The sequence below is a fragment of the Platichthys flesus genome, chromosome 17 (genome assembly GCF_949316205.1).
Source record: "Platichthys flesus chromosome 17, fPlaFle2.1, whole genome shotgun sequence".
NCBI lineage: Eukaryota > Metazoa > Chordata > Actinopteri > Pleuronectiformes > Pleuronectidae > Platichthys > Platichthys flesus.
The window spans coordinates 4850646-4878639 of record NC_084961.1 but is presented as its reverse complement, the minus strand read 5'-3'; the positions used below and the strand labels follow the sequence as shown (position 1 = coordinate 4878639).

The following is a 27994-nucleotide window of genomic DNA, read 5'->3' as shown; positions in this document are numbered from 1 at the left end:
CTTACGGTATCAGCACCAACTCTCGCGAGAGTTGCCGCGGCTGAGATCCCGGGAGCGGACCAGAGGAAGTTGACATGTCAACAAAGATGATGAATTATCAGCGCACAGGTAAAGTTACACGTTCTTTCCGGACACATCAGATACATGACGTTAATTGCGGGGGAGTTTGGCTTCACGTGGCGCGGGATTAGCGACCGGACACAGCGGGAATCGAACAGAGACACAGCTTGAAGTGTGGTCCGTGCGGTGTGACCGTCCACTTAGCCTCGGTGACAACCGTGTCGTGGGGGGGAAAAAAACCCGTTACTCGAACATGGGGTTGCTTCTGCTCCACGTGCGCGTCCGGGTAGCGCGTGAAGTGAAGCGAAGTTTCCTTTACTTGCTTCACAGCGTGTAGTGAACAACTTCTGCTAACGGCTAACACGTTAGCATCGTCGCTTCGTCATCACTGGGTCCCGTTAGCATGTGTTTTATTAAGTTGATTGGTCACAGCTGTGCGGCTCGTTAACAAGCACTTCCTGGTTGTTGAACTTTATTAACAATGACAACAGTGACAACAGATTAAATGTTTTTTATAATATAACATTTTTATATCAAGTCAGCCTTCACAGAGCAAGTTTACTCAATCAGCTGATAACTGTAACAGTTCTAAGTATTGTTAGAAGTGAAAGTTTGAATACAAGTTTGAGCAAAAATTTAAAAAATGTTTTATATTTTAAAACTTCTCCAGTGTAAAGATTTGACCCTTCTCTTTGTCACACACCTAATTTCTCTGGGTCGTCGACTATTGGTCAAACACTTTTAACTGTTTGAAATAGCGTCAGGTGATTAAAAATGTTAAGTTCAATATGTATTATATGACGGATAATACTAAGACATATATAATACATAATGGTCTACCTCAGATTCGTAAAAATGTACCATGTTTCACATTCTGTGCTGATAAAAAAGTAAAAACTTCTCAATGTACTTGACTAAATATTTCTTTAAGATAAATATCAACTGATACAGTTTTGACTATTTCACCCAAACCCGAATTTGAAGACATCACATGTTCTTTTATCACTTTCTACTCTTCTTTCTTTTTTACACTTTTCTGATATTTAACAGAACAAATTGATAATAAAAACAATCTAGCTTTCAAGACTTTTATTTATTTGCATTCAACTTTTCCTACTTTCCTCCTTCATATTTTTATTGTTCAAACTTCCCAAGAGTGATGACTTTACTATAATTTTTCTATAATCTTCATCAAGTGTTTAAAAACATAACCTTCACTCAGAAACAAAAATGATATCCAACAACATAGATTAAAAAATATCCATAACTCTTCTCACTCTTGTCAGATGTCTAATGGAGCAATAGAACATGTAGTTGTTAGATGCAGCCCAAGTGAAGTATTCAAGACTTTCTTTCATCATCTGTCAAACATCAAATCAAGGCATGTAAAGGGTGTGCTGGTGTGGAATGGCCTGACGGGGAACTTCACCTGGACCTAAACCTTCTCCCGCTTCACATTCACCTTCTGCCTCCATGACGACCCCTCCGCTAGTACCACCTTTCGGTACGCAGCCACCGCCGCAGCAGCAACAAGCACAAGCAGCGCGTGATGTCAACACGGCCTCGCTGTGTCGCATCGGCCAGGAGACGGTCCAAGACATTGTCCTGAGGACCATGGAGATCTTCCAGCTCCTCAGGAACATGCAGGTCGGTCTCGCTCTGCTTCTCTGTCTCCATGCCTGTCAGTCATGGTTTCAGTCTTCCTACAGTTTTTTGTTTTCCCTTTTCCTTCTTTCATGTTCTTTGCTTAGTTCTAACACCCTTTGAAAACATTTAATGCCATGAGGACAACATCAGAAATGAAACAAGAACTGTAAATCTGAGACACAACATAATCAAACAGATCTATATAAAAGATAAAAGAGCAGAATATTATCATAAAAAGCCAAAGAATGATCGCGGCATACAAATATAAAGGAATATGCAAAAATAGTAATACTAGATCTGATGTTAACACTACAAAGCTCTTTTCTGCAAATAACAAAATTTGAAAATAAGGATTAGAACTGACAGTGGAAGCAGACAGAATACTAAAAGGAAGCTGTGACTTCAGTGCAGTCAGCCGAAAACTTCATCAACCCTGGATTTTAACTTCAGTTTCCTCAAAAAAACAAAAAAATACATAAACTGTGATTATATAGACCATTAGAGATGGTTGAAAGTGTAGAATCTATTGATATAATCATGCATCCATTTGTTTGAATTTAGCGAAACCGTAAAATAGACTCTAAAAATTCAAAGAAGCTGAAATTGTCATTCATGTAGGAAAAGGTTTCATCTCAGTTGCTATCCTGGCTCCCTAAAGGCATTTTTAACAAAACACATTTGTACTTGTCACAGTAGCAAAAGGCTCTGGTGTGAATAGTAAAATTAATGATACACGAATTACATTACATACAGCCTGCTTCAGTTTTAGAGTCCTGATAATGTGCACAGTGGGACTGGGACTCTGAACAAGACGGCGCCATTGTTAATATTTGCAGTAACACCGGTGCTTCTCTGCTGGGAAGAAAGTCTGTTTCATTAGGATATTGAAGCTGAGCTTTAACTCCCCCATTAAGGCAGGTGGAGAAATTACTTTAGAGTACCAATGTTAAAGCAAGTCTCATTGTCTCAGCCATGAAAAGAAAATTGTTTAGAAATATTCAAGAACTGGTAAAAAGATGATGTTGGTGTAGTTTACAGTTTAGGCCACTGTCCCAAATAGCACCAGAGATCTTTTTAAACCTGAAAGTCTGAACCAAGATACATTCGAGTTCTGTACGACCCTTAAATCAGCATGCTTTTAATTTGGCATGTAGTAGTCTCTCCATTTGAACGGAGAAAATGAACGAACAGGTTAATTTTCCTGATGTTGTTGGCACTGTTCTTTCATTATGGTTTTAACTACAAGCAACTTCAGGGGCCGTACTCGACACAAGAATGCGCCAACTGAATGTTCTCGTCATTCAAACATTAAATTGTCAGAGGTGAAGACTGAAAACAATCCTGTGAGCCGGGTTCCACTCAGGTTTCTGGGGAGACCAGTAAGGCTTCCACTTCTTTTTCTGCTCTTTTGTTCCACACTGCAAACAAATCAAACCGTGGGTCAGTTTCATCCGGACCGAGGCCACCTCTTCTTTATATTTTAGTCTACTGGTCTACAGTTTGGTCTGAGGCACCTTGCACACCTGTCATTTTGGTTTGCACAAGTTCCAGACCAAAAGAGATGGGAGTGAAATGGCCTTTGAAACACACATCAACAGAGTAAGTTTCTGTTTCGCTTCTATAACCCAAATCCAAAGGAGAAGAAGGAGATAAAGGATCACTTTATATCTGCATCTGTATTTGGTCAAACAAAGTTATTTGTTGGGAGGCCGGTTCCCACACAGTAATCTGTCTTGCACAATATTAATGCACTGTCGTCGTTAGGTCATGGTGATATCTCAAATATGTCCAAGTACTCAAGTTCACTGCAATCAAGTGATGTCAGATAGACGCTGAATTACTTCAAAAGCAATCCCTTAAAGCGTTTTTACTCAGGAAATGAGTCTTTAATATCAGTCTGTTTTGCAGTTCACATGTAGTTCAGCTCTTGACAGTGCCGAGGTCAGCACGAGTTTATCATGGATGTCGGCCAGCTCTGGAGATACGCTCCTCCTGCAACCGCCTGTTAAAATCACAGCCTGGGATGAACCGAGCAAGCTGAGCCAGAGAACCCTCAAACATCATTGTTGTGACTTGTTTTTGTCTTTTATGCTCGTAAAAAATCCTCATTTATCTCTTGTTCCCCGTCTCTCTCCCTCTGTCTCTCTGTCTGTGTGTCTTCCCTGTGCTCGCCCTGGAGGCAGACTTGTTTCATGTTGTGTAGAATGTTTATAATCAGACGGTGCCGCCCCAGAGGCTCGTCGATCCTCTCAATAAAAAACATATCTTGTTACTCGTTTACACCCATTGTAGTTAAAAGCCTGTGATGCTGCCTCAGTATGAAGGTTGGAGAAAACAAAGGGCAGCAGCTGAGGCACTTAACCTTTTCATGGTGCCAAGTTTGTGTGTGGGAGTTTAAATTGTAGTATCATTATGTTGTCATGACTTGTTATCATATTGTTTTTTGACTGTTTCATTTCCGGGCTTGTGTATTGCAGCTTTCATTCTTAATCAGAAAGGAAACTACCTGTGTTATCAGTTTAAATCAAAGTGTATATATTGCACATTAGCTGGAGGTTTGTTTGAGACCAGCAGAGTCTTTGTATTGCTTCTGGCAGTGGGGATCAATGATTGCTGCGTTTTATTAACACTAAGTTAAATTGTCGGCTTGTTCTTTGCTGAACCAAACATTTCCTCTGTGTTACTTCCCAGCTGCCTAATGGAGTCACGTACCACCCCAATACCCACCAGGACAGGCTGGGGAAACTCCAGGAGCACCTACGCATGCTCTCCGTGCTGTTCCGGAAACTGCGTCTAGTCTACGACAAATGCAACGAGAACTGCGCCGGACTGGACTCCATACCGCCCGAGGTGAGACATGGACACTGAATCCTTTACACCTGTTTGACATTGATCACCTCATCTGTGCACATGTAGGGAAAATCTCGACAAATTCCAGTCTTCGAATGTTGTGTTTTGTCCAAATCTAAGATAACTTGACACAGTTGGATCACATCAGAAGATGTCACTTTATTCACTGCTCCTGTTGAAACAGCTGCCAGCTGAGGGGTATTTGTCAGATTGACATTGAAACCTCTTTCTAATCTTTTCTTCTCACTGTCTTTTATATAAAAAAACTGAATCGACTGGTACTTTCAGCCTTCTAATATTTCATGCCTCAGAGTGTCATTGGATGTTAATTGCTTAATTGCACCATGCAGTGCACCTGTGTGGAAGCGTCCGCATGCGACATGATTTTCTTCAAATTTTCTCAATTTGTCACCGTCTGTATTTTCAATCGACATCATTGTCCTTCGCAGTCAACCTTTCCTACAATTATGATATATGATATTAACTCAGTCTGGTGTTGTGGTGTCTTCCATTTCTAACACCAGTCTCTATTTCCATCCCTCTACTTTGTGGTTTGTTTTGAGACAAAACATGTCATGGCAAGTCCTTTGTAAAGTCTTAAAAGTTTGTGTTGAACTAATATCTTCCTAATCAGCCTGAAAGCTGGTTTATGAACATGTAAAGCATGTTTGGTGAAGTGTGCTGTGAGACAATCTGGATCAACTTCTTTGAGTCTGACAGACATAAATGTATTTAAACTCACTACAAGTATATTCTTTACTTTTGCTGTGGTCGTAAAGGGTCTCAAAAGGTTTTAAAGGTCTTAACTTCAACTTGTTTATTGCTCAACACAGTCTGGTTTATAGTGGACTGTGCTTGAGGTTTTCTTGACTGATACATTGACTCATTGACTTTTTGGCTCCAGCTCTAATGTAGAAGGATAGGTTATTGGATTTTACTGTTATACTGTTCATTGATTGGTACATTCTCAGTTGCTGCTGTGATTTTAATCTTCGCTTTTTAATCAAGGTCTTTTAATACAATACAGATACCCACCAGTGCAGTGAGATTGTACAGAATGGGGTTGTAACTATTGATTAATGCTTCCAGATACAAACAGCAACATATGATGTATGTGCTTTAAGCGACTATCAATCAAATTACCTGCTAATTAGGAGGTTTGTTAGTCGGATGGAAGAAAAAGGACATTGTTAGTGGTGTTATTGCTCATACGTGCACAAACACACACACGTGCACTTTCCCATAAATGCACATCTTTACCGTGGGGGACTCTTATCTCGCCTGCTCCCTCTAGGTCTGTCTGCGGGCAGCAGATTGATTGGTCACTTCAGGTGAGTCTCCAGAGTGTCTTTACCGCTGGTTACGGTCACCATCCACCTTCAGGAGCAGCAGCTGCTCAGCCGCACTGCACCCCCGCCTGCCTGCACGGACACACAGAAATTCAGAGTGCATTGTAGAATGTCAGGAAGGCACACACTCACAATCGCACACACTCAGAGGCTAACTGGGCAGGCACTGCATTGTGTGAGGCACCATGCAGGTCTACAGCCCCGACCATCCACCACTGTTTGATTGGATTTATGACTGCGGCTGTCCCTTCCCAATTTCTACAGATTGGCTCGCAGCTAATCTCTCTCACCAGACTCCTACTGAGGATAAAGGAGGATGTGGGAGGGGACCAGTCCTAAATTGGAACAAATTTCTGATTGCTGCCACCATGTACTGTACATTGTCTGTGTTCAGCAGCATGTCCAGTGATCCGTCCACTAGTTGTTCACAGTGACTCTCGTCTGCTGCTCTCACCACAAGTCTTTGAGTGGTTCACCTTCACATTTTCCTTTCCTGCTTTAGTGTTGTACATCCTCATTGAGTAATTCATCTCACTTATTAGTTGTTATCATTATTGAAATGTTTATTAATGTTCCCTTTGCGGCTGAACTCCGGTCCAGTGCTGACCAGCCAATAGCTCGGCTCACCATGTTTCTCTGGGGCGCTGGGTTTGTTGATCTTGGCCCCTGCACACATGCCATTTATCATCCCGCAGAATTCAGGTGCTCGCCTGACAGCCGCCCACTATTGGCTGCCCGAAACAGGAAGTGGAATCAATGACTCGGGCAGCGTGACCTCATCACAGCCTAATTAGCAACAGACCTGTTTAATGAACAGCTGGACTAACTGCACGTCAGCTCTTTTCCCCTTCGTCTTTCCAGCTGTCGTTTCGTTGTAACCCAGTTGAAGCTTTTTCCTTCTCCTTTTTCTGAGCTCCCTTGTTTTTTCTGTCTCCGTTCTCTCTGTTATTGCTGCTGGATAATGGCTCTCCATTCTCTCCTTCAGTCAGGCTGTGCTCACATCGGTTTCATTTTCCTCCCTCTGTCACTCTTTCTATTTTTCCTCTGTTCCTGTTTCCCCCTCTTGTCATTTCCTGAAGTGAACAGCCATGCCATTTCATTTCCCTCTCCGCTCACACGTTCGCCCGACTATTTTCTCTTTATTATTGTGTTATCTTTTTTTGGTTCCTCTTTTTCCATCCCTTTCCTTGTGTCTCAGCTAGGTAAACTAGAAAACTTCATTAGCCCATTCTTCTCTGTCAGGCAGGAAACCACATCCATCTCACTGTGGAAGAAGCAGAGGTTATGACTCATACAGGCACACTCACACACACACACACACACATATGCTGCATGGTTACATGTACACACACAATACACTCACCATCCATCTTTCCCACACTACTCAGCACATTTCGTTTTCCCCCCAATGCGCTGCCAAAGTCAGCCCACTACCTTTAAAATCCGATATGTCATTCCCTTTGGTATTAAATTACCCTATATGGAAAAAAAACAAAAACTTGTCCTACTTTTCAGTTTCTCTCGAGCCAGAGACAGGCTCATAGTTTGTCTGTTATAATATGCTGCACATGTCCATGCTGTCTTTTCTCCCAGAGTTTACAGTTTGGCACGGAGCTCAGCCTGGAATCTGACAGGAGCACTTCCTCCCCCCCAATCTCTATTTGTTGTAGTCTCTTTTCCATTTTTTTTCGGTTTTCTCCCTGCCCTCACCTACTTGTGTTTATTTCCTTTCTCATCATCTGTTAGTTAACCTTTCCGTCAGCCTATTTATTTATTTTTCACTTGTTTTGTGTAAGTCGTAACCAGGGACAGCTCTATTCATACACACACACTAGTCACTCATTGCTTCCAGATGACGCAGCCCTTTTGAATCACTGTCCAGCGTCTGCAGGTCGTCTGGTCCAACTGCAAAATCTGCTAAATCAGGTCAAAGCTTTAGGGAAAGAAGAGAAGAATTACAAAAAACTATGAATAATTTAGATAAGTATTGGGCCAAATCCATATTGGAGCAAGGTGTGGCCATTTTTTTAGCTTCTGTTTTGATTTGAGAGTCTCATACCTAATCTGTGTTTGTGATCCTGTCTGATATGACAGTTTTGGTTTCGAAAAGGAAACTTTGTTTTTAGAGATGCTCGTTAAAGAACTTCGTGTCTCCACTGTAACAAAGTATCCTTGCTGCTTGAAACACATTAAAACTAGTATCATAAATTTCAAAAACTTGTGCAGGGAAACTGCTCTGTAGATTTTGAGTGGGTGAGACTATAAAATTGACTTAACGTCAACATAACTGAAATTATGTATTTCCTAGAAACGCTGTAGAATTGACATTTGACTTCATTTACACTTTGTGCCCGTCAGTCGTTCTCGTTTTGACAAAATCCAATTCTGTGCAGTAGCTTTACTAAGATTATCAAGAACAACATCAATCCCATTTTGTGCAACGTGTCCCAAATGTCCTGGGCAAGCAGGAACAGTTTGTTCTCAAGAAAAAAACTGACATTATTTGATCTGTGGCTGCGGCAAACCTCCTGCTCTACTCCTCCTCTATGAGGTAACCATTAGGGGGCAGTGTGATGCAGAGCAGGAGGCAGTGACCCTGTTGGTTCTCAGAACGCAGCCTCCTCTGAAGGCTGATGCACATCGGCCTTACTGTGGTGTCAAGCAGACAAGGTCGAGCACACACAGCGTTTAAAAAAGAATTAATCTCTCTCTATGTCGCCATCTCTCTTTCCCACAACGTTGAGAATAGACGAGTGAGAGTCGTCCTGTGTTCGAGAGCTTTTCACAGAATCCCCAGTCACCACTTCAGGGGAACACGATGATGACCCACCACAGTGAAATGTTCAGTAGAGCTTTGCAGTCATAGGTTGAGATTTCCAATATGCACATCATTCAAACCTTAACTGTACTCAGCAGACACATTGGACTCCTGCTGAGAGGTGAGAATATACAGTCCAGTGCTTTTGAGTACCTTCAGAACATGGGCCGAATAAAAGGGGAGGAGCATATGGCAAAAGTGCATCATTGAGTGAGTTTCATCCCAGAATGAGAGCTTTTTAAAATCAACATTAGAAGATAAACTTAATGAATATTTGAGTAATTTACTGTTAATTCGTTATAATGCTTTAAGTGAATAATACAACCATACTTGTGATTGCTCTCCCTTCCAGCAACTTATACCCTTTGTGGAAGATGACAGCTCCAAACACGAGGACCGCTCATCTGGCCAGAGCCGCCCCGCCACAGAGGAGAGGAGAGAAATCCTGGAGGTCAACAAGGTAAGGTGTTGTATATCCTGACTAGCAGTAATGAAACTAGAATCATTAAAGTTTTAGTTTCAGGTTTGAGACATATAAACCGTCAGACTTTTTAAATGACATCACAGGAGCTGCGGGGGAAAACAGGATATCATCTTGAAGATAAGAAGTAATAATTAGGCCTGAGATCCATTACAGATAAGCAAATTTACTCAACATCATTAAACTGAAGCTTAAACGGCCAACTTTCCATTATTTTGATAGCAACGATCTTGGTTGTAAAGATGAGGTTTGAACAAAACAAAATGAAAGAGGCTCCACTTGATGAACTTGATTGTCTGCTGATAGAGTTTGTGTATTTAAACATGGACGAGCTGCTTCGGGGAAAAGTTAGAGAAGAAAATATCTAATCAGTAGTTTGTAGAGTCTGATCAATTTATCCGATGGCTTATAAAAATCTTCAGACACAAATCAATTGTGGCATTTATGTTTGCCAAGATGTGTTGGCATGAAAATTATTATTTTACAGAAGAAACAATGCAAAAAATATGTGTATTTATGTTATAGGTTTATGGTTAAACTAAAAAATGTCAAGCCTCAATTCATGTCTTCATAGGAGACGACATTCATCTGAGTTATTGCCAATTTCTTTCAAATATATATATCAGTAGATTTTTCTGTATCGAAAAATATTTGACATACCTCTTATGAATACACATCTGTACCTGACGGACATGTTGTCTGTGCAGGATGACTCAGGAGAGGCCACTTCTCTCTCTGGCACTGATGTTGAAATAGGGACAGACTGATCTGATCTGATTTAATTAGTATCACTGCTTCACTATAGGCATCAGCCAAATCATGACTCATCCAAATCTAATCATTTCTTTGTCAGTGCTTTCATCTCATTTGCACACTGCTCATATCGTTTCCTCGAAAGTGTGCAAAGGATATACTCTTAGTTATAGAACTTGAGATGTAATGGCCAGAGACCAGTTGTCGTATTAAGTCTTTTGGGAGTTAAGGTTTTTTAGGTTTGAGGTATCACTGAACTAAGAGCTGAGGCTGTTGAGACAATAAATCTGCTCCTATAAGCACAAGCATTTGCTGATGATGTTATTCTGTTCGTTGAACTTCGACCTTCAGAGAACACTGGGTTAGTTTGATAGCTTTGATACAGATGAGAGATTTCACCGGTCCAAGCGATTCCCAGACACAATCACCATATCTGTCCATTAGGGATCCATTTGTAATGTGTTATTCTGCTAGTGCTGTTTTTATGTATGATTTATGTATGTGGAGAAAAATAAGTTTAAGACACGGATTCATACTTGTAGATTATATAGCATGTTGAACTGGACATTTTGGTTGGCTATAGAACTGAGTTTTGAAGCCTGAAGGTGAAACTGTAAATTTCCCAGTTGATCTACGTCACCAACCCTGACGTATGGTCTTGATGCGCTGGGTCGTTAACTTTGTCACACATCTGCTTTCTGCCACCGCACACAAATCGTAAAATGGCAGAGTGACTGGATTACTTTATATTGCCAGTGTGCATAAAGAGATTCAAACAGCGAAGTGAGCTAATGAGCAGCTCTATGGTGTATAAACGTTTTTTAAATGCCCGAGATCTGACCCTTGACTGCAAAGTGGTAGCTCGTGGTGTTTCTAATATTAGCCGACAGAAGAGATGACTTTGATTTTTTTCGTTTTTTCCCATCTCTCATGAGTGAGGCTTTCACTTTGGGAAAGTGTCAGACATCAAACACGCCTAAGAGCTTTTTCGAATGTATTCACTGTCAGACATGTTTTTGCCCAGTTCTGATAGAGAGGCTGTTTTATGACGCACAGAAGTGCCGAGCACAGAGGTTTTCTGCCGACTGACACGGCACGTCAGTCAAAGTCTGAGGGTTTGCTGCTGAAAGGCTGAGTCATGACTCAATTTAATGCCTGATTGAGAATTGGTTTGAGGAAAGAGAGACACAGGAAGATGGTCCCTCAGATTTAATTAAGCATAACCGTCAATAACAGTCGTATTGGAGATGAAGCTGCACGAGAAACTACAAGAGGAAATGTTTGAACTACTGGAGTGTGATATTTTTTTTTAAAGTCCTGTTTGATTTAGCGACAGATTCTTATGCTAATAGCGAGTGTGTTGTCAAAAAAGCCCAAACACATTATGGCTTGTTTTATAGTTTTGAGCTAACTTTGGATACAAGCTATTTCCTGTGGCTGCTTCAAATTAAAACCCAGCCCTTATTCCAGATGCTTTATATATGAAGCTGCAGCAGATTGTTTGCTTTAGTTTTAGCTTGACACGGCTGCAATACGATTATTATCACCGAGATACAAATGCAAACATCACTGATAGATTGCATGCATGCATAATGCAGAGTTGTAATTATTTAAGTAAATACAAATGAATGGCCACTGGCAATCATGAATACTATAAATATCAAATATGAGGTTAGAGTTCATGAACATGTGATTCAGTGTTATGTAAATTTAAAAGGATGAAAATGTGTCTTCAAGTGGGATGAGATAACCGCACCGTTTTAAATTATTGAACCATGTCGATGATTAGAAAAATGAAAGTCAAATCTGTCCAGTGCTGCAACAGAGACAGAATAAGCTTGACTCAAAAGAACTGTTCCTTTACATTCAAGCTATTTTTTTCATCATCATCTATAAATTATTCCTTGGGAATCATGATTTACATGTTCCAACGCAAGAATAAATGTCTTAATACACTGTGTACCTTTTTGTCCCAGTCCTCCAAAGCATTGCCGTACCAGCCACAGTCTCTCTGAACATGGCCAAACGCTGCCCCTTGACTTTTTAGCATTTTCCCTCATAGATTAATTTTAAATCTAGGATTAAATTTAATCTCTCCCTGGGAAATGGGCCCAAGACATCCAAGACTTTAAAATGCCACTTGCAAATTACAGCCTGGGGTTTAGAAATCTTCGATCTTGCGTAGATGCCGGTGAGGCAAACAGCTAGTTCTCCTATATCTCACCTGAGAATAGTTCTAGAGAGTGGAGCATGGCCAAGGTTCAGGTAAAGCACATCATACATTATAAATAAGCCTTTTATAGTTTGGCTCGTCTGTCATGGTTTAATGTTTGTGTATATTTGTGTGTATTGAATGAGCGAAAAAGCTTTTGTTCTTTCTTCAGAGAGACAAGATTGTGTTTGCTTTTCTTTTTTTTTCTCTCTCACACCTTCTTTCAGTATGTGCACGTGCAGGCTGCAGCCGCGTTCTGTTTTTTTTTCTTTGTATTATTGTGCTTGCCCGGTACGGATTGTGCATGCCAAGCCGTTTGAGTGTGCTGCAATGATAATGGTCCAAGGTCAGCAGTGTCGGCAGCAGAGATGAGATTGGTTATTTTTAAGAGCTCAGCACAGCTCCCCTGGCTGCTTTTAAATGTTACCACTACAGTGAAACATCACAGTGAACCCTGCGCTCAACTGCACTCAGCCACATCCAAAACAAACAGCATCCCCGTCTCCATACACGCAAAGAGCACGCTACAAACCTGCTGATATCGTGGTAGATAAACAACCTGGTGGCTATTGGACTGAAATACTGACATTAGTTTTCAGTGTTTTTGCAAAACAACAAAATAAACGGCTTCTTTTCCCAGTTTTCTCTGAGTTTCAGTGAACTGTACACAAAACACTGCCCTGGGAAAGTGAGAGTAATTTTGTCCTATTAGAGACCTGTGTATAGAAGGGATAAATAACCTTGTTTATGATGTGACCTTCCCCCTATGCAAAGCATTAGCATGCAAATTGAGTCCTGTCAAATGATCCCAGCATATAGAGAAGACAGGCTGCCGTATGTTTCAGGGCCAGCTTTCCTCACATTCTGCATAACTTATCACAATCAGTACAAGGACCTTATTATGCAGTGTCTGGAAAAGCAGTCACACTGTACATATATACAGTATATATGCGTGTGTTATTTATTTAACTATGAACACATTTAATACTATAAAGGCTTGTTTATCTTGATCGTGTCAGCCCACAATTTATTTTCTCTTAACTCATCTGCTTCTCTTTATCCACATCTTTACAATTAGTCTTGATTTAATAAGGGGACTTATTTAAAGTGTATTAATTTTACTTTAATTTACTGCATCCTTCACACGGCGGGGTGCGTCAAGTATGTCCATTTCAATCTTGTTTTCGTTAAATTTTTAACTCATTTAATTGTTAATTCTATTCACTTGACACAGCTCATTTTCTTGTTTGATTTTTGCATCTCTTACAAAGAAGCATCGTAGGGCTGCCACTTGTAGATCTTTGGAATAGTTTAAACTACTGGCAGTAATATGTTTTTTGTAACTTACGATTAAGAATTATATGAACGTTAAATAGATAATGTATTTTAAACAAATAAACAAATTGCAATGTTTCTATTTCCTCGCTGCTTAGTCATGGGGATAGGTCTAATTTCTGGTGTTTGCTTTATTTACATCATCTGTACGTTTTATGTTGGTTTTAAGTAGACTTTTCCCATTTGGGATTGTGTGGGAATGGGTATTTTAGTTGCCAATTCTTTATTTGCAAAATCACTGAACATTTTGTGTAGCTGTTTGACTAGATAACAAAATATTAGCATGTGTTGGTCGAACCAAACTTGCAAAGTAGACCAAAGACGCTATGCTATTTTGATGGGATTATTTTTTTGTTTTGTTTTTATCATGCAGTGTAACTCATCAGCAGTATATTGACGATTCTAGTTCTTTAGTTTTATTCTATTACAAGCTGCTGTTTATGTTGTTAAATCCCCAGGCAGCCTGACTGTTCCATAGGCTGAAACATGACCTTATTGCAAACACACATTTCCAATCTGGCACTGGGATTTCCAGTGGATGCCTCATGTGTTTGCAACATATTTAGCTGTGATTTTGTCCAGGCTGCCCAGCTGCACATAAAGGCAGCAGTAAGGATAGCAAGCTTTAGGGAGTTACAGCGGTTAGTCTGATCAGCAGAGTGGAGATGCAGTGGGACAGGGGAAGCAGATGTTTGTGGTCTGGCTACATCTGCTGCAGTCACTCCAGCCAGATCGGATAGTTCTGGATGAGGGGGGCTGTTGTGGCAGGAAAGCAGAAGGGAGATAGAGAGGAAAGAGTATGAGAGCTTAAATGGCAGAGAGATGTTAAGATGAAACGGTTGGTGAAGTGAAAGATGAAAGATTTGTGATGGAAAAATGGAAAGTAAGCTTTCGGCTGAATCAAAGGTGAGAGAGAAGTGGAATGGTTCTGATGGGAAGGTGTTTGAGGATGGATGGGTGACCAGATAGACAGCTGCACACTCAGGGAGGAGAGAGACGTGTGAAGTGGACGGTAAAGGACAAAGGAACACTGAGGGACAGGTAGCAAAATGCATGAAAAAAAAACAACCAACCATTTCATTTGGTGTTTTTAAAACGAATGAAACATTGCGCGGCAGTGGCAGCGAGCGAGGGGCACCCTTGATGTACAGGAAAGAAGAGACCGGTAAAAGATTGATGAAAGAATGGATTGAAAGATGTGTAGACAGCTGCGGATTGTCAGCGTTAAGCCGTTGCCATTCAGATAGGGTCTTCAAAAGGAATAACAGACGACTGATGAAATTCAGCTGCAGCAGGGAAAATAGGATACCTTCTGTAACAGGATGCTGAGAGAGGGGAGAAGATTGATGCACAAGTGAAAAGATAAGTCCAAGCATGCTGCAAACTCCCCGGCTGATATGTCACACTGGTTTAGGTTTGGTAGTCTCGTATTTCCCCTTAGAGGAGCCGAGAGGAGATTTTTTTTGAAAAGATGACTTCTATCAAAATTTAAATTCACTCACAGCTGTAAATAATGAACAATGACATAATGCATCTTCACAGGGATGGGTGATGGGCTAGAGCGATAGGACGGCAGACTGATAGGATTCTATATCCGTGGATGAGGATTTTTTTTTTATTATCACTCAGTTCTGAGTGAAATAACCTTGGAACAGACACCCCCCTTGTTACCATTCAACAGAAGAGCCCGATCTGAAGGGAGCCATTGAAGTGTGTTCTCGGCTCACAAGATGGAATAATGTAAAGCAGTTGCGTTGGCTCGGCCTAAATATGAGCGCCATCCAATCCCTCCCTAATCCCTGTCTACAGCCCTGCTTCTGCTATGGGCTGCGGGGAAATATTGACATTCCATCTGTGACCTGTAAGCCAAGGGATGTTGTGCAGCCTGGTGTTGATATTTATTGCTTGCCATCTTCCTTTGCAGTCAACGGATCGACATTATTTTTCGAGGATTGTGGAGCTTAGTTTGGTCGAGCAACTGGCAACCACCACAGCTGCAGCTGATCTCCCATTAAGTCACACGTGATTCAAAAACACGCATGTCTTTCAGTGTTAATATCCCCCTAATAGAGGAGTAACCTTTGAAAATGCCACTAAGACCTTCATTAGAACGAGTGACATTGACTCGTGAGACTCCGACTCGTGGAAACGCTCCATTGATTGGTGGACAGTAATTGGGGATCTTCCTGTTAACTTTAGAGCTGCAAGAAGGGGGTTGTTTTCATTATAGATTAATCTGCTGATAGTTTTCCCCATTACTCATTTAGTCAGAAAATGTTAGTAATTACGGAAAAATGTCCATTTAAAATTCCCAGACCTCACGTTTTTCCATTTTTCTTGTCCTGTTTAACCAGTAATCTACACTGAAGGAGACTCAATGTGCTTCAATAGAAGATTGAAAATGTTTTAAACCATTGGGGTCTATTGGTCCCTGTTTAGCGCATTTGAAATTTACTGCTTTGTATCTATGCATCAACTGTTTTGTTTTATGCCTCCAAGCCAACTACAACTTGAGGGAATGTCTTCAAATTTAGTTCAAACACTCAGTTGAACTCAAAAGTGAACTGATGCGATGTTGGTTGCCTGAGGTTAAAAGGTCAACCTCAAAGTGACCTCCCAAATCCTTCCTTAGGAACAGACTATTGCGAGTGCCTCAAGAGAATTCTTTGCTAAAACGTTCAATTAGATTCACGGATTTTGGTCGTCAAAGTTCAAGGTCATGGCAACCTCACAATACTTTTGACCTCTTGATCCTGACCTCCCTATGTGCAGATGTTCCCCTGACTTTTTCAGGGGCACCATCTCCTCATCCTGCAGATAATAGCGAAGCACAAACAAACCAAAGTGTTTATTTTTCCTATAGCAGAATGATAATGGATGCTGGCAGAATGGTGCTGTCACAGCGCTGTGGAGATCTCGCTGTGTGAGGCTAAAGTGGTGACCCCTCGGAGTCGCTGTCACTTCAGCCCACTTTCATCACACTCCACATATCTTCAGGCCCATATCCTGCCTCTCTCTCTCTTGAAGCCTGAAGCCCACCACCCAAGCAGACGGCGCTGAACAGGTAGCAGGAAAAAAAAAGAGTGGTAGTGGAAGGGGGTTGGCTAGAGGAGAGGCAGATAAATGACTCCTCCATGGTAATGTCTGGCTGCTTTATGGGGCGTCCTGGCTGTGAGTGATAGCCTCGCTCTCGTTATCTGTCGATTGGGGTAATTGCTGTTTGTCGGAGTCTGGCTGACGGATGGTGATGCAATCTGCCCAGCGTTGGAGGGGGAGGAGGGGGAAGGCATTACTCTCATCACTCTCCACAAGTGTCTTTACTGGGAAGCATGCTGTGTGTGACAATATACATTTAAAATTAGAGTGTGTTGGAATGTGTATATCTCCCCAGTGTACGTGTTCCTGAATGTAAATGTGGCTGTGTTCAGTGGTATTGTACTGTATGTTATGTTCAGTCTCATGTGTGTAGTTGCATTTTATGTAAATGTGCATGTGTGTGTGAGTGTGTGTGTGTAGTGGACGTGAGGTTTATTTAAGCGTGTGTGTGAAAGTCAACAGTGTTTGCATAAATGTTTAAGATGCATTAGGCTTAATTCATTGGTGCCTAATGGGTTGCGATTGCTCAATCTCTGTGCCGCAGACCTCTGGTGCCATAGAATGTGATTGTGCATATCAATTAAGCTTCCCCAGTCATCCACACTGTTTGGGCTCCAATAAAAAAGGACCAAAGTCTGCGGCACCCAAGTGACCACAAATTACAGCCCTAATGAATACCCAGCATTACTGGTCACACGCCAATTAATGAAGGGAAAACAAAGAATACGACAAATAAATTTGCCAGCAGAATTTTGCCTCTGCGTGCCAATTTGGACGGAGACTCGCGTTTCCATTTTTTCACCAGCTTTGTGAGCGCTGTCCAAGTCGGTGGGAAGCGGGCCTCCTTTCTGCCTGCCTGTCTGACTGATTGGCGAACTGATGGACTGACTGGCTGGCTGTCCGGCAAAGTGACGGTGCATTTTGCAGAATGGAGAAAGGATGATTCATAGCAGCTCTTTGGACTACTTGATAATCATTCCATCTGGGGCGTGGGACTGGCTGTCTTGTAAATGGCACATCACTCATCATTTGTTCTCTCAATACTCTACGTCCCCTTAAACTCTTTATCCCTCTTTCCATCCCAAATTTCTCAGAGATGACCCCTCAATCCGAAGGGGGGGGGGGCTGTAATGCCAGACCTGTGCGACACGGCAGACCCCCAGCGTTGTTCCTGCTGCACCTTCTCCCCCCCGCCCCACCCCTCTGCTGCAGCCTGCCACTCGCCTCGCGTTTGATTTAATACCAGCCTAAGTGTGAATAAATTCCTGTCACAGCCCATTAAGGAGGCCTTGGAGAGATCTGGCCTGTTATTAATTCTCCACAGCTCCTCTCTCCCTCTCCCTCGCGCGCCCCTCTTTTAGTTACTATCTCTCCCACTCTGCTGCTGCCACTTCTTCTCCCTCCCTTGCTCCTTCACCCTCCTCCCCATCCTCTTCCTCCGTCACTGCACACCGCCTTGCTTTTTTAATACCCCGTTAATTACCACGTCTGTCCTCTTTATTCAAATGAGAAAGAGAGAAATGAAAAGCAAGGAGGGTGTTTGTAATTTCAAGTAGAAAAGCCGTCCACTGTCTGGCTCTCCTCTCCTCCTCTCCAGACCTGAGCAGGCTGGCTGCTGGCTTGGTGTGTGTGTGTGTGTATATAATGAATTCCAGTGGCACTGGCAGTTAGTTTTATCTGAAGAGCAGGCGGGGAGTCTGCAGAGGCCTGATGATAAACAAAGGCAACCTCCTAACTGTAATAAGAGCGGGGAGAGAGGGATGCAGCTAAGTTGGCAGATGCTCTCTCTCTGTCTCTTTCCATCTCCATCGCTTTGCTCTCTGGTTCCCGGTCTCTCTCCTCCTTTTCTGTTTCTGTCTCTCCACTCCCACAGATGCCACCTCCCCTGCTGTGCTTCATTCCATCTCCCTCCATCTTCTCCATTCCTCCCTACACCTTTCTCTCTCTCTCTGTTCCATCTCTCTTTCCCTCCATGACTCCCTTCCCATCCTCCGCAACAATGCTCGGGCTCCAAAATTAGTAGGCTGGACACAGCAGGTGGCCGTACCTCTGTCTTATTAGTAGCCTCATATGTGGCCCATTAGAGGCTCTCTGTATGCCAAAGGCTTTTTAATTGTTTTGCTGAGGTCAGGAGGGCAGTGTAGCTACAAAGCTCTTGCAGAGGAGGAATCATGGCTGCTTTTCTTTTTTTGGCGGGAGAATGTTTTCCTGAGCATTTTGTTGCATTTAGTGTCGAGTCCAACCCCAATTATTTCTACTTTGTATTTTACTGTTTCAGGGCAATGTTAGCAATTAGAGATTCACAGTTTTTTTTACTATTGTCTGACAGTAATGCATTTGCATGAAAGAAAACACAAAAAATGATAACACATACGCATTATCTACGACAATAACTTAAAAATAGATTCATCAGCAATGTTGAGATACACGCTGAAGACGATAAAATTGTAGAAGGCCAACAAGCTCCTCAGCCTCGTAATCCAGCGTTTATATGAAGCCCCTCTTTAGCTTCTCAGATTTTTCATACTTGACGTTATCGAATCCTGTGTGAAAGATAACAGCTGAAACATAGGGGTTTGCTCTGTGGTGGCAGTGGTAGTAAATGAGGTGCTGCAGATGTATTAATAATGGGTTTGTGTAGTCGAGTGCCTGAAACAAACCCTGTCTTCCTCCTTACTCCTCCTCCTCCTTACCACGATCTCAAGTCTGAGTCTCGTGGAGGTTTTAGTTTTTTCTTTGGATGCCCAGGTGGTGGTAGGAAGTGGAGAAACGTCATCCATCTTTATGTTTGGTTTATGAATTTACTTCATTACTGCCTCCGGTGGACGGAAGGTAGTACAAACAACTGGCGCTTAATGGTTGTAGTTGTCCCCCCCCCCTCCATCGTGCATCTAACGAACGTACTTTGACAAATGAAAGTTGAGTTACTGTTTGAGAGAAACGTGGCTCAGCCTGTGATTGGCGACATGGAAGTCAAGGTGCTTAGTTCAAATTGAGAGAATTCAGCAAAATATATAAAGTTACAGCGTAAGCACGAAAACAGGGCGCATACAAACCACAGCAGCCTCTCTGGTGTGCAGCCCGAGGGAGGTGAACAGTCTGATCAGGTGCGTTTGTTTTCACGTTTCGCTGAAGTCAGAGTTTGTTGTCAAGAGCTGACTGAGGGCCTGCGCCACGGCTGCTAAAGGGCACGTTACATTACCCGTACGGTGGCTGTGGTTTTGCTTTTATATTGACTTCAAACCCTGTCATCACGTTTCATTCTACTTTTCATTTAGTAAAGGAAAAGCTGCTTGCTCAGGTGCTGGTGGAAATGTTTACATTTCATCTTGAGAAACTGCCTTGTGCGTATTTGACGAGTCTGTAAAGAGTTTTGACGAGGTGCATGTAATCACTTGTTCTCCTGTCTCCCTCAAGTCTTACTGCTCGCAATAAAAAAAAGACATCTCGTATGAATGGATTGGAGACTTCAAATTGGAATTACCTCTATTACCTCTATACAAATCTTCCTGCATGTATCCTTTTCATCTTCCCCCCTCCCTGCTGCCTTCATTCTTTTAAAAACCATTGCGGTAATTAAAACCAATATTGCGTAGTCGAAGAAGCTCCATTGGGGAGCTGATTTTATGTGTGCATGAGTGGTTGTACCAATTTAACACATCGCAGAGTTGCAAGATGCTTTTGACGTCTGAAGAACTGTTGTCGGCACCTGAAGTAAATCTAAATCAAAGTTCTTTCTCAATCTCACAGGAGCCCTCCACTGCCCATTACAGGCTCTTGAAGTATCATGTTTACTTAGAGTGTGAGAGGATCAACTGGGCCTCAGATGATATAAGCTCCTGACAAACATCTGAGAGAGATGAAAGAGAGATGTCCTGCCTGCTTTGAGATTCAGACGGTGTCGCTCTCTAACTCGGTTCTCAGCACTCACATGCATGCACACAGAACATGCACAGTCGTTCCTACAGTACACACAAACACGCAGTTAAACAAATGCATGCACCCACATCATCTGCTCGAGTCTGGAAATCAGCTCTCAGGCTTCAAGCTGCAGCCATTGTTCTACTTCCCTCTGTGCTCCCTGCCATAAGCTCTAGTTAGTGGCACAGATGTCAGAAAGGAAAAACCTCCAATTAAACAGCCTGATTTAAATAAATCTTTTGAATATAGCTTCCTTTTAGGCATTTATTTAATGTATTTATAAAAATAAATAAATGTTATTTCCATTTCTTCAACATTGTGAACGTGTTTGTCCACACTTTCCTTAATTTGTCAGAGAGTACTCTGTGGACCTTGATCTAAATTATTTATTTCAGGCACGTTTAGCGGACTGATATTTATGAGTGTGTGGATTTGGTGATGATCCAAACAAGAATCAAGATATTGTAAATTAAATTGTGTTTTCATATTGGGACTGCTGGACCTTAGCAGATGTGTGTGTTACAGTTATATATATCACCTATTCAGCTGCTTAAAATAATTTCCCTGTCTTCTTTGATTATAAAGTTTATTGCTGTATCCTGCCTCCTTAACAACCTTTTAATAGTTGAAAAATAATTTTGTTGTGTATAGCAGGGGACCAGGGAACATGCAGTCAGCTTATGGGATCATGTGCAGCCACTGCATTTTAAAAGCCAGAAGGTAGAATTTTATTTTGCTTATCATTTCTCAAGCTGCCATTCTGTACAAATTAAGCCCATCTCTCTTCTGAACTGAGAATGAACTCAGATATAGCAACGCACCAAGGCACAGGAGCTCATTGCATGTGCTTAGACGGCAACTTTTCCCCCCTGACTTATGCAGTGACATATATTCCTCGTTTAACATGTCACTTGGCCCCTGCTCAGTAAACACAGCCACGTTTCCAGCTTTTTGCTTTCATGAGCAGTTTTGCTGATGATAAGTCGCTTGCGTGGCTGCACATCATTGGTTTTTGAAAAGCAACAGCACCCCAACCTCCCTGTCCCTCATTTCTTATCACTGGCACCCAAATCACAGAGGAAAGCCCAATCGATGGGGCTACCTGCCTGAGACTCGAGTGCTTATAGGAGAGAGCGAGGGGCTGCCTGGCCTCCGATTCTTCTAAAAGGCTAAATCGATCGCAACCCTTCTGCAACAGCCGGCTGACACTGCAGGCTTTCCACCTCAATGCAGAGGACGTATTGAAAGAACCTCATCGTTAGAATGTATGCAAGGATGACAACACGGCTATTGTATTTCTGCCACTGCTGGAAGAGAAGGCTTTTATCTGCCGTCAAAATCCCTCTGTGCCAAACAGAGAGCACACTGGCACTTAAACAGTCCCGTTGAGAAAAAGCCATAAAGTTTATAAAGTCAATTAAGGCTTTTTTAAACTGATGTCAGGCGAATTAAAGCTGCTCGGCCCAGCTCCCTGTGGGCAGACTGTCAGATGGTGAACCACGGCCGACTCGCGTCGCAGGGCTCCCCGGGCGCAGCACAGAGCAGTAAGCAGCTTACTTACCCCCAGCTCACATGTGCTTTTTACAAGTTCCCTCAGTGGCCAGTGTGTTTCCCTTTAAGCGACATTTCAGTTTGGAGGAACATTTTTTGCTCAGATGCACTCACGTCATGCTGAAGTACAATACCTGAGCATTCAGGATTAACTAAACCATTACTAACTGATAAGTGCTGAAGGTAATATACAGTGGGAACAGATTTATCTGATTTGTGGAAGCTGTGATAGCTGCATATTTAGCTTAGAGTAGTTAGACAATACAGGAGCATATACATATATAATCATAGGACAGGAGTACTCTGAAATAATATACCAGGAAAGATACAAAGCTTAAAATAATAAAACAGAACTAGGCTGTATTTTTCTCATCTGTAAGTAAGTGTTGATACTTCTATCTAATTCTGCTGAATAATTCTCATCTGTGGCTGACTTCCTGAAATATATGTGGTATTACAGTAATTTCAAATTCCACCTGGTATTTTTTATGAATGCAGTATGAGAGCTGAAGGAATGAGGAAATAAGAGCGTGTAGTGGACACACTTTGAGATGATGGGCGGAGTGTTTCCCTTCAGATTTCTCTCTGAAGATTTAGGTGAATATTTCAGAAGCACGGATCTCGGTGGTAAACTGAAGTTGCACAGGAAAGATTGTGTTTCACTGTGATGTTTCACCGAGGAGATTGTTTTCTTCCCCTGTCCCTGTCCCTGTCCCTGTCCCTGTTGGTTTGTTTGTTTGTTTGTTTGTTTGTTTGTCTGCAGGATTATGCAAAAACCTTTACTACAGGAAAAACTGTTTCTGTGTATTTTAAAGAAGAGTGTGATGATTGTGATGTTGCAGATAAAGGTTTTAAATCCCTCACACGTGACTGGTGATGTCTAGAATATAGGAGACGCTGTCACATGTCTTTCCCTCTTTATTCCTCTCCTCCTCTCCTCGTTTCCTTCTCTCTCTATTGATATCTCTTCCTCTCAACTGTTTGTGTTTCTTCTACCTTTCTCCCTCTCTCCTCTCCTCCTACATCTCCACGTATCCTGCTCTTCCTCTCTTACTTTCCCACTGTAACCTCCTCTCAACTCTTTCTCTATCCTCTCCTCTCATTTTCACTTCCTCTCCTCTCCTCTAATCCCTTCTCCTTACTAAGAGACACTTACACTTGTAATTCTCAGCCAGATCCGTCAGAGTCAAAGCTGCGATTTGAGTCGCCAGCGTCAGGGCGGATTAGCGGAGGAATCCTGAGTGAAGGCACGTTTTTGCTCTACTTGCTCTTTTCCTCCTCTCTCCTCCCTTTCGTGTGTGTGTGTCGGTGTGCATATTTTGATCTAAATCATTTCGTCCTCACCATTATCTCAAATCACCTCATCAAAAACCAACGCTGGCATTTATAATGTGCCCAGAGATCGTGTATTTATCGCAGATGAAACGGGTTAAATGGCCAAATAGCAGAGGAATACCTCATCTTATTCATATGATGATGACATAATTACAAGATTAGCTTGATTTTCCTATAATGTCTAATGGATCATAAAACTCCCCAGTCGACTTTAATGTGGAGATAAAGCGACAGTATTAATTAATACAGAGATGCCAATTATCGAGCTTGATAAGGCTGGAGATGCCCCGTTGTTTGATTGGCCTACATTAGACAAATCCCAAGTATTTACAGATTATGTTGTTAAACATTGATGTATTGAAGTTAAGAAAATCCATTAACTTTGAATTGAAAGCAATCCCTGCTGGGCCCACAAAGATGTGAACGCTTGAATATACTTTGCAGCGAGAATCTCTTGGTGGCCCGAGCCCGGATCCGTCTTGACTCGGAGATGCAGTCGTTAGAACTGCTCTCGTGGCAAAGTTTCAGTGGCGCAGAATCTTAATAAAGTGATTTGGATGAAAAATTCAGCTCTTCTTTCACTTCTGTCTTTTACCCCTCTACTGAGGACAGCCTCTTTCATCTGATTTGGACGCACAGGGGAGAAAGGGAGAATGATGAAGGGAATCAGAGGAAGGCAGACGAGGAGAAGCAGATGGAAGAGACTGAGAAACAGCCTTTCACCCACGTCACTTAAACAAACAATCATCTGTCCTGCACTTCCAATTGTTCCTTTTTTTTATTTTAAAGGCCTCGGCTAATGATGGAGCCACTGTCCTTTTTCCTCGTGCGTCTAATCACTGCTCTGATACACGACTCATCTCGGTGTAAGCGTTCCTCACAGATCCAAACTGATGGGGTTGTTATAAAGTTGACGGGGAACAAGGCTTCAGAAACGAGAGATAAAAGCTGCAGATGCTCGGTTCTACGTTAATAGATGTTTCCCCTATGACTCAGAGGACGTGCAGGTTCCTCGTCTTCAAGGAACATCAGAGCACAAAGGCAGAAGTGAGGGTTTCTTCAGATAAATGGAAACCTGACAAATTCACGGACCGTTAATAAGCAGTCACCATGTTAATATGTGACTTCTCTATGTTTTTGTGGTTTAATGAAGATATGTTTTTAAACATTGCATAATAACATTGACAAAGTATTTGTGAAGGTCGAATAGTGTTTTAGAAAATAGTTCAAATATCAGTGTTGACTAGTAAATCAGCTGTTTGTGAACTTGTCGGTTTCATCTACACACGTGAAGTTTCATGACTGCATCACAATCTGTCCACAGATACACACAATTGTGTACAGGACCTTACTTTGCAATGAGACGCTGTTGCAGTTGGTAATGAACATCATTTTAAGCGCAATGGTTCATTCAGAAATATTTTCTTTGCTTTAAGGCCTGACCGCAATTAACAGTTAATTCCATCATTGGTTAATCAATTAATTATTTTTCCCAAGATCCTCTTAGTCTGCATGTGAAATGACAAAAAGAAAAGAAAAAGAAATGTCCGCCTCAATTTCTACAAAAGCCACAGGGCGACATCCTCAGATGTCTTAGTAATATAATAATGATAATATTAGACGCAGAGTAGCAGTTAATCTCATTTGGGAAACTTGACTCTGCAAGTATTTACCATTTTTGTCGTTATACAGAAAAGTAACAGTATCTAAATAGGTTAACGTTTAATGTCCAGTCTGTATATCTGTTATATGAGAAGTTGTCAAATCTGTGCTTCTCTATTAGGGTCCATCACATTTAACGGTTATTAAAGCAAAACACATGAAGGTCAAATCACTTTTGACTCTAGTTAAACTGTTTTAAAGCAGCTTTCAAACAACTGTCACTATAAAGTCAGGCACTGGGACATTTCTATCACCTTTCTGCCAGAACTCTGTCCAGTGAACAAACTCTTTATGTCCACGGGATCTTTTGATGTTTTGAATGTTTTGAGGGTGAACACATCTCACTCTGGTTTGTCCTCTGTCCAGATGTGTCCAGATGTGCTGTCAGGGCACCTGAGCGCTCCCTGAGGTTGGACAGATTTACATGATCTTACACACACACACAGACACACAACGATGGACATACAGAATAATATTAGTAACCTTCAAAACACAGTTACAGGCTTGACAAAATAAAATTTGGTTTAAAACTCAATATATATTATAACTTATCTTAAAAATAAGTACATATAAAAGTCATATTTATAAAAAAAGCTATGTTAATGGTAAATGTTCTTTGTTCCCTAAATGTGACGATTCATTACTTTACTATAATTCTAAAACTCACATCTGCATTTTTCACAATTTTCCACTATTTTGGAGACAAAGTGATTATATGTAAAAAATAATCAACGGATTAATCAATAATGACAATTGTCATTAGTTGCAGCATGTTATCTCATCACTCTCGAACTGATACCCGCTCTGTTTAATCAGGGTCGCTGCCTTGTGGATCGATTCAGTGCAGTCTCATCACGTCCACGAGCCGTCACACAGTTTGTCCCTGCGTCTCCTCCGTGTGTCAATCTCCACCTCCACCCTGCGTCAGGTCACTTTCCTGTTCTCTCTCTCTCTCTCTTCCGCCACTGTGCCGACATCTGCCAGCGTCTGCCGGTTACGTGAAGCAGGTCGGCCGTCTGCCAGTCTGCAGGAGGCCTTCAGAGACGCGATGGCAGACAGCGCCTCCTTGTTTACTTTCATGAGTTGTTGACTGGCCACCCTGCCGCGGCTGATGCTGTGTCAGAGCGAGTCAGGAGCCGCCTGCTGCGGATTGAAAAGGCATCACAAACATTGTTGTGGGGCCCGGCTGTTGAGTGGCAGGCCAAGAAATTAGAGAGTGCATCAGCTTGAGTTCTGAAGAGGTGTGTGTCTGTGTCTGTGTGTGTGTGTAACAGTCATAAAAGAGGCTGTTCAGAGCTCCTTTCCTCGGCTTGGTTCCCTGAGGTATACTCTTCTCTAAACATCGTATTAAAGGTGTGAAGGATTAGCGTTTCTCTACTTACGAGGTTATGAATGGAGCTCTACCTCCCTTAGGTTGCAGAATCACTTCTGTGATAATAGTTATTCATATATCAAGATATGCTAGCGAGCTTTTCATAATGAACGACCAGTAAAGACTTTGCAGCCTCCCTGTTTGGTTCTGCTGTGAAAAAATGTGGATATTCATATCTGGCTTCAAAGAAAGATATTTTATTTTTTGTGTGTGTCGAGGAATCTGGATTCAAAAGCAACGGATTTTGACTTTGAAGCCAAATCGACACGTTTATAACCGGAATTTTTTTTATATCTATGATGCTACTTCTCTCTTTTTTGTGTTAAAAAATAAAAAAGGAACAGTTAGTATTGGGTGGGGTTTTGGGATCAGAATTACAAAGGCTCAAAGTATCATATCATTCATTTTGGGGCAAATGATGAGTTATTTCAAGACTGGATTGTCAGAGTAATGAGGCATAACCCTTGTAATGCACACACTCACACACACAGCTTGAGAGGCAGCCAGAGCCCCCCCCAGAGAGAGAGATCGAGAGAGAGAGAGAGAGAGAGCGAGACTGGAAGGCCTCCAAATGTTCCACTCTGGAATATCTTCAAGGACAATCAGCTAAACAGTTGATATTAAGAGAGCTGTGTGAAATCGATTGCTCAAGGTGTTATCTGCGCTGCAAAGAAATGGCTGGTAATTAGTCATGGCTAAAGGAGTGTTAGTGAGAGAGGGAGATGGATTTAATCTTAATAGATTTCACTGCACTGCAGATACAGTAGCTCCTGAGTAAAGGAGCTCCTGTCTCTCGCTCTCTCTCTCTCTCTCTCTCTCTCTCTCTCTGCATCTTACATTTTATTTTTCTTCCTGTAATTTTTTCTTGCAGAAGCTGAAGCAGAAGAATCAGCAGCTGAAGCAGATCATGGACCAACTCCGCAATCTCATCTGGGAGATCAACTCCATGCTGGCTGTCAGGAGCTGAGACTCTCACACACACACACACACACACACAAACTCACAATCACACACTCACACACACGGTTGAAAACTGGACGAGTGACAGGGTAAAGAGGAGACGGGCTGAGGCTGCACTTTACAGAGGAAATGAAGATATCGGCCTATTTGCTGAAGAAGAAGATATGAAAACAATAAAGTGTAGAAGAAGAGGACACACATGAAGAAGACCCCCCCCCCCCACCACATCAGATGGGTCACGTCTACCTCGATATCGTACATTCAAAAATCGGCATTATAAAATAATCTGAAGTTCTGCTATATTGTGTTTTACTTTACTTGTAGGTACTAGCAGCTGAATAGAGACATATTGATATTATTTAATCCTCACGGGCTGTAACAGTTCATAGCATTAGATTATCTGAAGTTCTACGTTTTTTGAAAAGTTTATGTAAACAATTTGTAAGAAAGAGGTTTGTTGTGGCCAAAAAAAGTTTTATTCTAATTTTATTGATCAGATGTTTTTTTTTATTTTGATGTGTCTCTCTGATTGAATTGGACATGTGTGAAATATGATGCAGTTTAAAGGATTCTGCTGAACTACACATTTTGC

The 27994-nt window shown here is 41.8% G+C and overlaps 1 protein-coding gene across 1 annotated transcript; it reads left to right on the top strand.

The window, feature by feature from the left end:
- Positions 1-3: 3 nt before the first annotated feature.
- On the top strand, positions 4-27986 carry med30 (mediator complex subunit 30). Its single transcript, XM_062409833.1, has 5 exons — positions 4-108; positions 1442-1707; positions 4399-4557; positions 9077-9184; positions 27314-27986. Exons 2-5 carry the CDS (start codon positions 1534-1536, stop codon positions 27407-27409), a joined length of 537 nt encoding a protein of 178 aa, XP_062265817.1. The 5' UTR covers positions 4-108; positions 1442-1533; the 3' UTR covers positions 27410-27986.
- Positions 27987-27994: the final 8 nt, after the last annotated feature.